The sequence below is a fragment of the Bidens hawaiensis genome, unplaced genomic scaffold (genome assembly GCF_021521415.1).
Source record: "Bidens hawaiensis isolate Kalapana, Puna unplaced genomic scaffold, B.hawaiensis_p1.1 tig00019940_1, whole genome shotgun sequence".
In the NCBI taxonomy this organism is placed as follows: domain Eukaryota; kingdom Viridiplantae; phylum Streptophyta; class Magnoliopsida; order Asterales; family Asteraceae; genus Bidens; species Bidens hawaiensis.
The window spans coordinates 241,932-258,407 of NW_027493030.1; the positions used below are offsets into that span (position 1 = coordinate 241,932).

Here is a 16,476-nt window from a genome sequence, read left to right on the forward strand (position 1 = left end):
ACGAGCATTTAATTCTCTTTAGTTTGATTATGATATTATCATAGTTTTTTTTCTAGTAAAAAATAGCATTTTACGTATATGTGTTTGTGGTTCGGTTTTGATGGTTTTAAATTAAATCGTGAGCCAGGCAGTTAGTAATGCTTTTGTCGCCGAAAATTATAATCGGACCATTGAAATTTTAACTCAACAAAACCAACCATTAGCAATGGTTAGGTTCCGGTCTCGTTTGTACTTCGATACAAAATTGAGTTTAAAATAAGAATTATTAATCTATTTATACCAATAAACGGTTTTACGATTTCAAACGGTACAGTGAACACTCATAAATCTATTACGTGATTATCAAGGTTCGTATTTCCCGCTGCATCGCGCGGGCATTCTTCTAGTCGTCCAAATTTTACCACTAGTGAGCCTTCGGGTGGGTGGGTTTTCCCTGGAACTAGAGATAATTTGGAGGCGCTTAAGTACTCCGTGCGGCTAGGTTGGGCTAGCTGACGGTGGCCTTTTGCCATTGGATCACCCCTTACAGGGTACCTAGACAATTCTGTTTGTTGGCCGTTCAAAAAAAAATATATACATTCTTTTCAAAAATGTATTTTGGGGGACATGGTAAATACAAAGAAAATTATTTTTTGTATATTATATATGTGTCAAAATAAGCATAATTCACGTAAAAAATGTACCATACCAATTGGCACTGCCTAGCCCGACTTTTGGCTGACTCGGAGAGTATACTAGCTGACTCGGAACAACCTAGCCCGAATTTTGACTGACTCAACGTCTCCTAGCACGACTTTTTATCGACTTTGACCGTCTCCGACTAATCTGACCTACTTAAAGAAAGTCGTCTCAAAAGGAGTCTGAGGACCGACTACTCACGGCCTACACCGACTTTACAACAGTGATAATAATAATGTGAAATAAAGCATTGTTCCTGGAGAATATATCGTAGATATGTCAACCTTAAGTATTCCCGAACCCATTAAGGAATTATATAACATATTCTTTTACCGTTACGTCTAATCAACAATTTAATAGATAATCAATCATAAAGTGTTCACATAAAAACCCCATCTTAATTTATCAAACTATTTTTCAACCTCCTTTAACTAAATATATAATATATAATATTATGGTGTATATAAGGACAAAAAAACTAACTTGTATGTAAATTTAAAATTTTAAGTGTCAATTTTAGATATTTATATACCTGAGGTTGAGAGAGTGAGGATGAGTTTGATTCTCATATACAACAAATATTAAACAAATTCATCATTCCAAAATAAGTGTAAGTTATATCTTTCACTTTCAATAAAGAAATATGTAAGTTATATCTTTCACTTTCAATAAAGAAATATGAAAGTTTAACCATTGACGGCTAGCTAGAAAGGCTAAAAGGTAAAAGAAAAGTCCTTATAACGGGTTAGGTTAATATAAAAGTATGATTTTGGTAAGAAGGATGATAAAGATTTCAAAGATTAACCAACAATGGTCAAAACAACAGTCCAATTATTGTTTAAACTGCCCCTCCGACCAATAGTTTTCAAAGTTTGACTTTTATGGTTAGAACGGTTGTTTAAGTGTTTTGTGAGTAACCTTTTAATAGCGTGAAATCATATCAGGGTGGTGTTGCTATAGCCTAATTCTAGTAAAACCGTCAAAACTCGAAGGCATCTTCTAGACAAAAAGAACTCAAGCTTTAAGTGGTTCTTGTTCTATTCTCATGGGATCATTCTTCCACTTCTTAGTTGACTACAAAAAGACTATTAAGCACCCATTTTCACGGATAGATGATTTATGGAGGCTAGCCTATACCATATAGTGTTGGTTTGATCTATAAAGTTTTTTTGAGCAAGTAAAGAGATCGTTTAAAGTACACAACATATAAGAACATTAGTTAAATTTGTATATGATATTTGAGTGATACCATATATATGTTAGGAGCTCGATCAATATAACTTCATATATAGGTGTTGATGAAAACATACATGCACATAACTTCACTTTCCCTCTTTTTACTTAAAACGTACATGCATCCTTCATTTTCTATCTCTTGTGCATCTTATGTTCTTAACCAACAAGTGGGTGGAATGAAAACCTACACTGATGGGTACTAATATATTCCTCTGGATATTTTCACACCGGTCTAATATTGTTTTTTTAGTTTACTATAGTTTCGTATCAATCGGCTTCATCTCATTCAAATAACTCTTAGCATGAAACCGACTTATGTATTCAAATAACATTCGTCTAGCAAACAAGACGACATAAAACTTTTAGGTGGTGTTTAGTTTGTAGTTAGAAATCATCATGAGTATTATTTTGTTAACGCGTAGGAATGAGAATGATTATTGAAATCTAAACTAAGAACGTATGATACCAAATGCGTGATAAACCGAATCAGTTTAGTTCATGGTATCCTATGCGTGTAGGATTGTATCGAGTTAACCCATGATGTTAGATTTATGGAACACATAATGGTAATTACTCCATGACTATAGAGGTAGGGTACCAAAAAGACCCAAATACCCTTAAGTACCACCCGCGGGTCACAGAAGAACCTATAATAGGCCACCCGCGGGACATATGGATCACCCACATATCACGGTAGAGGAGGAACGTCCTCATATCAAGCGCGAAAGTATCCTGGCACCCTCAAAAGTCATCCGCAGGACAGGACATCTGTCCGCCTAAGCAACCGGAAGACAGTGCCAGCAGGACAGCTGTCACCAATAAACTACTCTCTAGAAGAAGGTTCACGATTCTTACTTGGGGAATACGTGACATATTAACCAATGAACAAAGGACAACTGGCCAGGTTGTTATAACCGTGCACATGGCCAGGGTGCGATCCATCCTAGCATTAGGTGACACGTGTCTAGGTTGTTATACCCATGCACATGGAACGTATAGCTCAACCTATCATAAGAGGACACGCGTCCAGGCAGCTATGAAAGATCTTCTGGAAGAGGACTGTTGGCCCAATCACCTTCCTACATCCTTCGGCTATAAATACCTTGTCAAAAGGTATTTACTCCATCCTGACTACACTTAGTCTATTTACTCACTCACTCGCATCCTGACTACACTTAGTCTATTTACTCCAGTACTTTTTTCTCTACGAACGTTACTGATTCTCACGTCGGAGGGTGGTTACAGGAAGACCCCCCCTCTTGTCCTTCCTGTAACGAGACTCACGGTGTCTGTTTGCATGTTCCGGTCACTGGACTTTGGGAAGTTGGACTCATATCACGTTAGTAGTTATCGTATTTTACCCTGTGGACTCATTGGATCCAGGACCCATACCCGGGGATCGGATCCGTGTTTCTTCATTCAATTCTATGATTCTAGCTTAATTCGCTCTAACGAATGTTTATTCCCATGCTGGAAGTTGGTCACAACAAGAAGTCTCTTCTTATTGTGACGAGACCAATGGCGATATGTTTCACAGTAACCCGACCTGCTAGAAGCGTCTAAAACCTATATACGCGTGAAATATCTACCTGAAACATTCACACATCAATTATCATCAACCCAAGATACATCCAAGATGTTTGGTTTATAGTTATATGAAGGTATAGGTTTAATGATATAAAATAATGAGGATGTGAATAGATTTCTAAACTCACCTCTTAACCGTTTTGATTCTCAATTTTAAAACGTAACGCCATAAATCAAGCGAATATATGCGCATTCTATTTTAAGAATTAAGATTCATGATATTTTTATAGAAAAGGACAAACCGACGGTATTTAACATAAATTAGTTAAACTAAAATAAAATCAAATTTTCATATATCTATTAACATAATCCACCATAGAGGAAGGTTTAACATTAATAACTAAATTATATTACATAACTTATTACATAGGTAGATACGAAATGAAGATTAACCAAACAAATGGCGTGTGTATGTATTTGTGTGTGTGGTGGTGGGTGGGGGGTGTGGTGTGGTGTGGTGTGGTGGTGGGGGGTGGGGGGGGGGGGGGAGGAATCATGCAAAGGCTTGTTTATGTAATTACTTTCACCAAATTGCAATATTCATAGAATATTTTTGTGTTTGTTTCAACATAAATTTTACTCAAGACATTTTTGTTTCTCTAGCACATTTTAGTATTAAACTAAATTATTTTTCAAAATCAAAATTCACATATAGTATTATTGATATGTTAAACTAGATACGTTACATACATATATCATTTTATATTTAACGAATCAAACGGATACCAACCAAATTACGACTACGTTCATGCCGTAACACACGGGTTAATTAAAACACCAAGTTTAATCTTAAATAAATAGCTATACGTTTTGTCATACCATCAATACGCAAGCCCGCATGCAATCATCAAAGTATTGCGTTCTACTTTATAAGTGCTTTCATACTTTGATTGATGATTTGATGGTGCCCCTACATAACACTTGTATATACATGCGTTTAGGTTTGAATTAGATCAAAGTCTCAATCACTCTTAACGCTATAAATAGCCCAAAGCTTATGTTCCACCATGCATATTCAACTCTTTAAATTAACGTAACATAACATAACCAGCCACCCCCTAGCCTCTTTCACATAAGTTTTACACTTATTTTTCACTATAACAAAAATGATGACATGCAAACAAATTCATGCAATTATGCAAATACCCACCGGAGGAACAGGAACGGATTTATCGGTTACCCGACGCCGTCTACACAAGGACAAAGTCGTGTTCGTGATGGGCGCCACGGGTGCTGGGAAATCAAAACTGTCCATTGATATCGGCACCAGGTTTTCGGGTGAGGTGATAAATTCAGACAAGATTCAAATGTACGAAGGGTTAGATATAACTACTAATAAAATCACTGAAGAAGAATGTCGCGGCGTGTCACACCATCTTATAGGAATCGTTGACCCGGATGCTGACTTTAACGCGGATAACTTCGTTAGCAAGGCTTCACTCGCTATGAAATCAATCGTCGGGAGAGGGAAGTTGCCTATAATCGCTGGTGGATCGAATTCTTTCATTGAAGCATTAGTTGACGACGAGAACTACAAGTTCCGATCAAGGTAATGTCATGGTCACATATAAACACCATCTCATATCTAATCCCACACTGTTTCAAACAGCTTCCGATAGAGAACAGACAGTTGTTTTGACCAAAATAAATTAAAGTTTAACCTCTTATGGTCAGAACAGTTGTCCAAATTTATTCAAACTACTGACAAATAATTTTCAAAGTTTGACTTTTTATCCATAACGACCGTTTAACTGTTTTGTGGACCCTTTTCTATTAAGTCATCCACTTATATTATATTGCTTGCATCAATAGGTACGATGTTTGCTTCTTGTGGGTTGACGTGGCAATGCAAGTGCTCGAACAATTCGTATCTAACCGCGTAGACCGCATGGTGGCCGCCGGGATGGTAGAAGAAGTCGGAAACATGTATAACCCTAACGCCGACTACTCGAAAGGTATTCGAAGAGCCATCGGGGTGCCCGAATTCGACTCATACTTTCATGCTAAATATTCATCTTCTAGTGATCAAAAAACTCGAGCCATGTTACTACAACAAGCCATTCATGGAACAAAGATTAATACATGCAAACTAGCACTTCGGCAAGTCGATAAAATTAACCGGCTAGTAGATGTTAAAGGGTGGCCAATTCACCGGATAGATGCCACCAAAGTTTTGGAGAAAAAAGGTAGAGAAGCTGATGAGGCGTGGGATGAGCTCGTGGCTGGACCGGCTTCATTGATCGTAGGCGATTTTATGCGTGATCATTATAGCGGGTTTTCCGGCAAGGCGGAGAGTGATGGTAGAGGAGTTAGAGAGGGTGAAATGGTGGCCGTGAATTAGGAAGAACCGGCGTTAATAAGTTGTATAACTTTATAAAAAGTTTTGAATAGAGAAGCATATATTGTAAGTTGTTTTAACAATTTTGCACCTTAAAGTTTTATGTAAAATACATGACGTACTACATGTGTTTAAACGGATTTAAGGCTAAAAGAATAATGTTTAATACTCTCCCCGTCCTATTAGAAGTGTTCATATTTTTTTTTTATTTGTCCAATTACAAATGTTCATTTTTAAAATTTATTAGTCAATTTTCAAATTTACCCTTAAACACATATAACTAACATAAATAAACAGTATTGATGAACTCACTTTTCAATGACATTATTGTCATTTAGTAAGAAAAAAAGTAATCATTCAATCCATCTTAAACTTTTTATTTTTTAAATCATGACACTTCTAATGAGACAGGGGAGTATTAAACATTATTCTTTTAGCCTTAAATCCATTTAAACACATGTAGTACGTCATGTATGTTACATAAAACTTTTAAGGTGCAAAATTGTTAAAACCACTTACAATTAATATATGCTTCTCTATTCAAAACTTTGTTATAACTTATTAACGCAGGTTCTTCCTAATTCACGGCCACCATTTCACTCTCTCTTCAAGATAAAATATAGCATGCTCTTTTATGGTTAAGTTATTCTACGTGTTCTTCTAAATCTAAGAAGGTAATGAGATACGACGAATTGTAAAATATAACATAATGTTAAGGAAAAAAGACACAATGTCGAAAATAAACAAAAATTTAAAATATATAAGCTAGAAATCGAAAATTGAAAAATGAAAACCTAAAATCTAATATCATAGAATTCGACAGATGGTTCTAATGCCACTAGTTTAAGTTCAATTGAAGTCCGTTTGATACACTTCGTGCGACTTTTTATTTTTAGAAGACTATGTATTTTAACTTAACCCTCTCTTTTACACGTATATTAAGTCAGAACGTAGGAACTTGTGTATTACATATTTGTTAAAGATATTTAAAAAAAAATTAAGACTTTGTAACCATACTATTTACCAAATTAAAGAAAATCATTAAAATTCAACAAGAAAGAGAGACGGGAAATCAAAATCTAGACTTCGTTAGAACTTGACACGTGACATCTAATATTTAATATGATAAAAGGGGATAGAAATCAAAATCTAGACTTCACTAGAAAGCAAAACCTTTACATGTTAGGCTAATGGGTATACACCCTTAACACCATTCTCCTCACTCGACACGTCTGCGTCACATCAGCTTTCCTCCCATCATTCAACATCACCCTTCAACACCCTTCAACCTAGGGGTATACACCATTCTTCATCATTCTCCATTTGCTATTTTTCTTTTTATTTAATACAATTTTTATAATTAATATTAAGAATTATATTAACACTAATAATTAAATTTAATGCTAAAAATATTAAAAAATAATAACTTTCATGCTATTAATAATATTAATTAATAGTCTTTCAATAAAAATTTTACAAAAACAGTTGGTTTTATTGAAAACAATCAAAGTTAACAATCTAAGGGCAAATTAAGACACTCATTTTTAAGTAATTTACAACACTTAAAACATAAGGTACATGTGTTAGTATGGGTAAACATGTCTTTTAAACACAATTCAATCAACTTACAAGTTTGGCCCCTCATCTTTAACCATATTATGTTTTTAATTTAACTTGTAAAATAACTTCCCACCCATGATTTTAAACGACTATAGCCTTTTCATACGTTAATATTTTTATAAACAAATTGCACCATAAAAACGAGCATTTTATTCTCTTTAATTTGGATATAATATTGCTGTAATTTTTTTTTCATTTTAAATAAATTAATATGTTACGTAGGGGTGTTCAGTGTCGGTTTTGATGGTTTTTAAGTTAAACTTGTGAGTCCAACCGTTAATACTGATTTATTGTCGTCCAAAACCAAACTCAGCCATTGAAAGTTGAAACCGAATTGTTACAACGGCCTGGCTTCAGTTTAGTTTCACAGTTTAAACTTTAATAACAAATTAATTTAAAATAATTAATAATTTAAATGTACCGTCAATTTTAACTAAAAATCAACATAATATGATACTTGAGATGATTATAAATAAAAAATGATAATTTTAGCCACATCAATGGTAAATGTTAATGGAAGATCTAGGACGTGAAATAATAACAACAAAGATTACAAAAGGAATCATATTGCAATTAGGTTAATTTACAGTCTTTTCTGGTTTCATATGGCCGGTTAACGAAATAAACCGCGAACCAACCGTTCACCACGTTTTGAAAATTTTGAAACAGACCAACAAATCGAAAGTAAAAAAAGAAAAAGAAAAAAGAAGTCAAACCAATGATCGATTTAACGATTTTAAGGTTTTAACCGAACCATAAACACTTATATTTGTACGTGATTAACAGGTTCAAACACCCGCTGCATCGCGCGGGCACCCGTCTAGTTTTATTAATAAAAGAAAAAAAACTATATCCAACCTAACACATACGTGAACGTCATCTTCTCCAAGTCCAAAATCCCCAAAACACATCTTCAAAACTCTAAGTTTTCAACCCACCTTTCTTACTTCAAATCCTCCAAATAATCAACCCATATCCAACCTAAAACCCAATATTCAACCTTAAAAACTTAAAAAAGAAAAAAGAAAAAGAAAAGGATCAACGGTTGCGTGGTCAGTGGCGTCCGGTCACGCGTGACCAATTAATTAGGGGAGGGGGGGTGTTCAAGTGAGACCATTAGAGTGAGGAGTGTCATGTGGCTGCCATCTAGGACTAATGAGGGTTGCCCACTGGTGTTAAGAGCACTCCTTACTGCATCTCTATTTTTATCTCTATAAATATTATATTTTTTTTCTCCTTTTCAATTGAATAATGCATTATCATTATCATTTCTCTTTTTTTCACTTATAGCCACTCTCAAAAAGCATTAAAATATTATAAAGGGTGAACAGTGTTTCTCTATATCATCCACTCACAATCATTTACAATTACTCTATATAATACAAAAAACTTATTCACAATAGTATAGAGGACCCGTTGGGAATGCTCTTAACGTGCCATACGTTTGAAAAACAGTAATATTAGATAATCATCTTAAAACAAAGAAAAATCTCTCTTACTAATAAATGAGTGGATTTCAAATCAACAAACTTTTTCTATTTAACCATAATGCTTTAAAATGCCACATGGCAAATTGTAATTATTTGTTAATTTAATTTAAGTTAATTCATTATAAATAAATCCTCCATTCAAAACACACGTAGGTTTAACAACCAAATCAAAAATTTCTTCATTCTTAATTAGATTTAATTCAAAAAATTCAACTTCCAGATCTTCCCTTCACCTTAGCTTCACGTGGGTTTAACAACCCATTAATTCATCTTCAAGATTGCAGGTAACTTTTAGAAACTAATTCACATCCAGATCATTTATATAATTATAATTACATATAATATGAGTTATATAATTGATGAATTGAACATGTGAATATACTTAAAAAGATTGATAGATTGAATATCATTAAACTGTCATGTGAAGTTTAATTGATTGTAAAAGTGATTATAATTATAATTCAATATGCACTCCAACTGTTTAATAAAATGCCTAAATGAACTTGATTTCATTTGTCATCTACTTAAAAGGTTTTCTAGTCATTTTATATGGTTTAATCTATAATCATATTTTGTTAGTTTATCGCTTAGGCCATTCTATTAAGTTTTGTTTTGTTGGTGAATTGTATTTGATAATCTGACCTTTATATTGCTTTAGGGTAAGGGTAAGTTTTAAACAAATTAATGCTTTTTCTTATCGTGTTAAAAAAAATTGTACCCTTAAAAATCACATTTGATGTTGATTTTAATATTAAATGTATACATTAGAATTAAAAAGTTGGATTTTAGTTCCATAGTGTTTTTGTGGTGAACTGTTGTTACACCTTCTGATTGTTTGATTTTGATTTTACTATTAAATTAAATGCATATAAGTAATTGTTGTATAATTTGGTTCTTGATTATGCTCCTTCAATTGCTTAAGAGGTATACTATCAGTGTTTGGATAAATAAAAGTAATTCTTGATAACTGCTTAATTTAGATTGAACCAAGCTGTTTACAATAAGCAGTTTTAATTGTTGATTATTCTTGGTCGATTCAAAGTGTTATCTCAATTATTTGCCAGATCATGTATCATTAATTTTTTTATTATGTTGTTCGATTCTATTTTTCATGCACCACTACTTTTAACTCTTTACTTATTGTTTATTTCATTATGTATGTACAATTCAATGAGATACTACGCATCTACTACGAATTCAGATCATAACACCCTCGATATGTACAACAACCAAACAAGTGAATCAGGTTTTAATTTATTTTATTCTTACTTGATTTATCAGTATCATTTATGAACTTTTACCGTTTTTAAGGGTACGATATCCTTCAATGGTAACAATATGATGTCTCTACATAATACTAAGGTGACCCGGGGCACCGCGTGATGGGTGCTCCATCACGTGTGATGCCATTTTGCACACCGCCGCCGCTCGTCTATCAAGCGTGATGGAGGTCATCTGCGTGATGGCCATCACGCGTGGTGATGGGTGAATACCAAGAAATATATCCGTTGGGGGTGGGGGGTGGGAGATGACCGTTGAGGGTTGAGAAAATAACAAAAAAAAAACATATTTTACCTATATAAATAACTACAATATATCTTCAAAACATACACAAATCCAACTCAAATCAAACTCAAAATCTTCTACCACACACACCATTTTTAACATATCAAATGGAGGGTTCTAAGAAACGTGGGTCGGGTTCAAAGAAAACCCAAACCCGACCAAAGGTTCGACAAAATCTTGAAGAACCGACGAGATTTCGCTTACAAGACGAACCCGATACAAACCAACATTCCCAACAACAACCTTATTATCCACAACCTTATCAACTGTCCCAAGACCAATCGTATTAAAACCAACCTTATATTCCACCTTTTTCTACCCAAAATTATCCACATAATGCTTTTCAAGCGTTTGGATCTCAACCGTCTCAAATGTCCGTCGATCCTCTAGACGATAACGAGGTTATACATCAATTTGCAAGTGCTTTTCGTCACGAAGTGCAAACTTTGGATAAAGATGAATCCGCGGATGAGGAGCCGTATCAAAGAGGTAATCGGCGTTGGTTGGCCGATGAGGAGGTCGCCTTAACCAAGGCTTATTTACATTGCTCCGAATCAAAAAAACACTCAAACCAACAAAGAAAAGAAGCGTTATGGAAACGTATTAAAGACCATTTCTTGCAACTTCCCGGCGCAACCGAACGAAACAAGGATCAAATGATTGGCAAGTGGGGAGATTTAAACCGAAAAATGTCAAAATTTAACGCTTGTTTCATCCAAGAGGTAACTATTTTAGTTTATTTATTTTATAATCTAGTACTTTATTTTTACGATTTGATATATATATTTTTTTCTAAATGTTTTGTAGTCCCGAACTCCACAAAGTGGAACGAACGAGACGAATATCATAAAGAACGCCTTGCGCGAATATGTCCGAGTTTACAAATGTAAGGATTTTCCCACTTGAACGCGTGGGAGATTGCGAGACGTCACGCGAAGTGGGTACCGATTCCGTTGGTCGATTTGAACGGACCAACGGCCCCAAGGAAGAAAGGATCTTGTTCAAAAAGATAAAAAACTTCCGAGTCCGGGGACTACACGACGTCTACCGGCGGCTTGTCATGCAACATGCCGAACATGAACTTGAACGAGGAACCCGAAGACAATCCCGACGAAGACACACCCACACCCACACGGCCTAATCGCAAGAAAAGTAGGGAAACGTCAAGACTTGGAAAGGAAGCGGTGACCGAAAACTTCGCCGAATACAAGTCGGCTAAGATGGCGGAAATGGTTGAGACGAATGAGCGAAAGAAACAGGCTCATATTTTAAAAATGAAACGTGAGGAGACGTACATCACCCATTTGAATGAAAACCAAAAAAACGCCGATCTAACTTTCATCCTACAACCGCACGATCATCTTGCGGAACCCCTTAAATCGATCCTAATTCAACACAAACACGAGATATGCGACAAGTGGGGTTGGGAAAGGCCGTAGGTTTTTTTAAAGGTTTTTTTAATTTAGTTGTTTTTATTTAATGTATTCTTGTTTTATTTTTTATTTAATGTAATATTGTTTTAGTTTTATTTATTTTATTATTTATTAAAAAAAAAAGATTCATCACACACCACCACACCACACCACCACCAGTGATGTCATCACATCACCCCCACCCCATAATACTTTTTATTTATTTAGGCATCACCAATGAAAATTTAGCCTCTACACATTAAATATCACAACAAAGATTGACCAAAAAATGTAAGTCCAGTTTTTGTATATTTATTTTTAAAATATTAATCATTTTAGAATCACTATTATATTATTATTTTTTGAGTAAAGTGCTAAAATCATCCCTGAGGTTTTGTTGTTTTTGTGACTTTAGTCCAAATAGTTTTTTTTGTGCATTTGGACCCTTGAGGTTTACCAATTGTTGACAATGTCGTCTAAATAGTTAACTCCGTTTAATCTCATTGTTAAATCAAGGGTAAACGTGTCTTTTCAATTATTTAATATTATGGAACATTTTGATGTTTTACAAAGTTTAGGGGGTTAAGATTAAATGTTTTATAAAGCTAAGGGGGTAAGATGGAATGTTTTGTGTCTTTCTTGTTGCCCCAACCTCGTATTTCCGATATCAACTCCGGCCACCATCCCGCAACTCCGGCAAGCCTTAAATACTCATATCAACACACGATATCGATCAACTAACTGACTCAAAACTAGAAACTGAACGAGATGAAACTGATTTGAACCTTCAAACGTATTATTATTGTTACAATTAATCGAGCCGAAGTTAAGAAAAATCGGGAAAGCATGTTGGAGCCTATAAATATCGAATATGGACACCCGTCGCTCGTACCATGTTATCGGCCTTTGTCCGCCGCTGCAACTTTTCCGGCCAAGCTCGTCGGCCATCGAGTCCAACACCGTTTGGAGGTAAGTTTAATACCGATATGCTCGTTTCCATTTACTGATTTAAAGCCCTATGATTCTGACCATCCTCTGTTACTTTTGTATTCGAATTTTAAAATTGAAATTATGAAGGTTGAATCTAGGGTTTAACTGAACGGAAAAGACGAACCCTTTCAATCACTTTTATTTTAAATCTTGGTGCATCCCAAGTTGGCCGTAGAAGGTGGTGGAGATGGTGGTGATGCCCGGAGAAGGTGGCAGCGGTGAAGATGATCGGAGAACATGGTGGTCGTTTGATTATAAATTTTTTTATTTCAATAACAATATAACAAGTTAACAAATAGTAATAATTTTTCTTTAGTTTTTTTTATTTTGTTTAAATAACATATATAAAAAGACAACATTGTCCCTAACTTAACGATGAAATTAAACGGAGTTAACTATTTGAACGACATTGGCAACGATTGGTAAACCTCAAGGGTCCAGATACACAAAAAAAACTATTTGGACTAAAGTCGCAAAAACAATCAAACCTCAAGGACGATTTTAACACTTTACTCTTATTTTTTTGATTTATGAAAAAGTTATAGACGTTTCAACCTGAGATCATTTTTTTCAATGTAGAATGTCATTATTTTAGTGACAAAAGTAAATAATGAATTTGCCATTCAGTTGTACCTTTGTTTGTGTACTTTTTAAACCACTTCCAAAACTATAAAACACACTCCAAACCACAATTAACCTTAAACCGACAACAAATGGCAACTAATGATGACGTTGTTATGGTGATCGAAACAACAGTATGCCCCGATGTTTGGGTTCATTATGATTTGTGTCTCATGACCGACTCACATGAGTTGGCACGTTGCAAATATTGCTCGAAGTTTCTTAAAGCAGGGTCCAACTCGACATTACGAAAACATACGAATAAGTATTGTCGAAAGAAAAGAAATTTGGAAGCTAAAAAAACGGAAGTGGGAGAGTCGTCCGGCTCTACAACCCAAAAATAAGTATTCCCGGATTAAAACGACGGACTTTGTTTTTTATGTTTTAGTTGTTATGTTTAGTATCGTTTATGTTTTAATAATGTTTGTAATAGTTATTTTTTAAATAAATATAATGTTCGTCGTTATTAAAAAAGTAACAAAAATTAATCATGAGTAACAAAAGTAATTATAATAAAACAAATCAAAACTAAATATTAGTTGAACAAGTTACAAATAATTTTTCCAAAACAAATAATTACAACTCTTCTTCGTCTTCATTCTCGTCTTCACCCTCGTCTTCGTTATCGGAAGAAACCCCGTCCTCCGCCTCCTCATCATGAATATGACGCTCTATTGGTATTTCGTCTTCAAAGTTCGCCTTGTGTTGTACACGATCCACCGCATCCAAATGGTCCTTTAGGCAAATGCAAACCTCAAGAGACTCGGGAGTTAGTTTTGTTCTTCGCATAGATAACACCCTCCCACTAAGAGAAAAAACCGATTCAGAAGCAACTGTTGAGGCTTGTACGGCAAGCAAATCACGAGCCATGGTGGATAGAATGGGAAATTCGTTTTGTTTACCTTTCCACCAAGCCAACAAATCAATATTGCGAATTTCGTCGACCGTTGCGCCCTCAACATAGTTTGCTCCACTATATCGACCAAGTTCGCTACTTGGTGTGTTTCCTCTTTGCCTCTTAGATGCCGATTCACGAATCCCATTCATCAAGTTTATAAGTGGGTCATTGCACGGCCTACTAGTTGTTGTTTTTTTCACAAAAGACGATCTCGTACTTGGACCATACATTTGAAAATAATGGTCATAAAGGTCTTGAAGGTTTTTGTTGAACTTGTCCTTCGCTTCCGTCGACAACTTCGGGTCAATCTCGTGCATACCTAAGTTGTCGTATATTTCCTCAATCGTTGTTTCAACCCCATTAACATTCCAATAGGGGTTTAATGCGGCGGCACAAGTAAAGACCGGCGGTATGTTTTCAAAATATTTTATGAACTTTTCTTTCATCACCGCAACAATATTTTCGAAGAGTTTGTTCTTCTCCGCAAAGCTTTTAAAAACACAAGACATATAGTACAATTCTTGCAAAACCCAACAACTAGTAGGGTAATAGACTCCCGATAATTTTGTTGTTGACTTTTTGAACACGTCAAGATACTCCAACAAATAACCGACTTGGACCCAAACACTTTCCGGAAACATATCGGCCTCGCGTTCTTCAACAAGATTGTTATGAAAAGTTTGTAAAGTTTGGCGTTGGGCAAAAGCACACTTTAACATATGACAAGTTGAGTTCCAACGGGTTGGAACGTCCCAATTCGGCCCCAAATACTTTCTTTCAACCGACTTGCAATAGTTCTTATATTCAAGATGTCTTCTTTTACCACTTTTGAAGACATTTTGTAACATAAGTCTAAAGTATTTTAAATCATCACAATTGTTTTCATTGTCAAGACCTATTTGAACAACCAAGTTGATGATATGTGCAACACATCGGACATGAAAAAAATCCCCGAAACAAGGTGGTGAATATTTAATGATAAATTTTTCAGCCGCCTTAGTATTGTTTGAAGCGTTGTCAAACGAAATCGAAAATATTTTATTTCTCAAGTTGTAAGTCGTTATAACTTCATCAAGTAATTCAAACAATTTTTCGGCGGTATGTGGGAACGGGAAGTTTTTAAAAGCGATGGTGCGTTTCATCAATTGCCATGTCACCGGATCAACCCAATGAGCGGTGACACATATGTATGATTCGGGCAACCCGTGTGGTGCCGACCAAACATCGGTAGTTAAACTAACCATGGCTTCTAAAGAATGAAAAGACTCGATTAACTCTTTTTTAGCACACTCCCACAACCTGATACAATGACGTCTTAAGGTAGTACGACTTACATGTGTGTATCTCGGTTGTAGAGTTTCGCGAATTAACGATGTCAACTCCGGGTCATCAAAGTGGTTAAACGGCAAACCTCGTTGAATAACGAACTTTGCCATTCTATCTTGAACTTGAGTCGTGTTGTAACGAAATAGTGTACCATCTTTACCCAAGTCAATTTGATCGGTCGCGCCAATCCCTTTCAACGCCTTGCAATATGGCTTCTCGATGTGCTTTCTCAAAGTAGAGTTGGAATCGTGCTTTAATATTGAACCACATAGTTTGCAACGAGCCTTTTGATAACCTTCGTCATCCACAATCAAATCCCAATTCTTCCATATGTCTTGGTTGCGGTTATGGTTGACTACCGTAACAACCCTTGGGTCCTCCGTAACAGGAATGGGGGCAACAAAAACACTCTTCTTAGCCTTCTTGTTAGTTTTTTTGATGGGTGCTATAATAATATTTAGTTGGATGGTCGGGTAACGGAACGGGTTTGCTAAAGGAGTAGTATTTTAGTTTGTTTTTGAGTTTGGTGGTGAAATTAGTGGTGGAAAACAAGTTATATATAGGTTTGGGCATCAAAAACCGGTTCCAACGGCTATATTACCGTTGGAACCGGTTCCAACGGATCTATTGTCTCTCGAAAACCGGTTCCAACGGCTATATTACCGTTGGAACCGGTTCCAACGGCTAATTGGTGGCTAAAAAACCGGTTCCAAC

General features: G+C 35.4%; 1 protein-coding gene across 1 annotated transcript; it reads left to right on the top strand.

The window, feature by feature from the left end:
- The first annotated feature begins 4,312 nt into the window (after positions 1-4,312).
- Positions 4,313-5,919, top strand: LOC143559576 (adenylate isopentenyltransferase 3, chloroplastic-like). Its single transcript, XM_077048107.1, has 2 exons — positions 4,313-5,050; positions 5,314-5,919. Exons 1-2 carry the CDS (start codon positions 4,608-4,610, stop codon positions 5,840-5,842), a joined length of 972 nt encoding a protein of 323 aa, XP_076904222.1. The 5' UTR covers positions 4,313-4,607; the 3' UTR covers positions 5,843-5,919.
- The last annotated feature ends 10,557 nt before the right edge of the window (positions 5,920-16,476 follow it).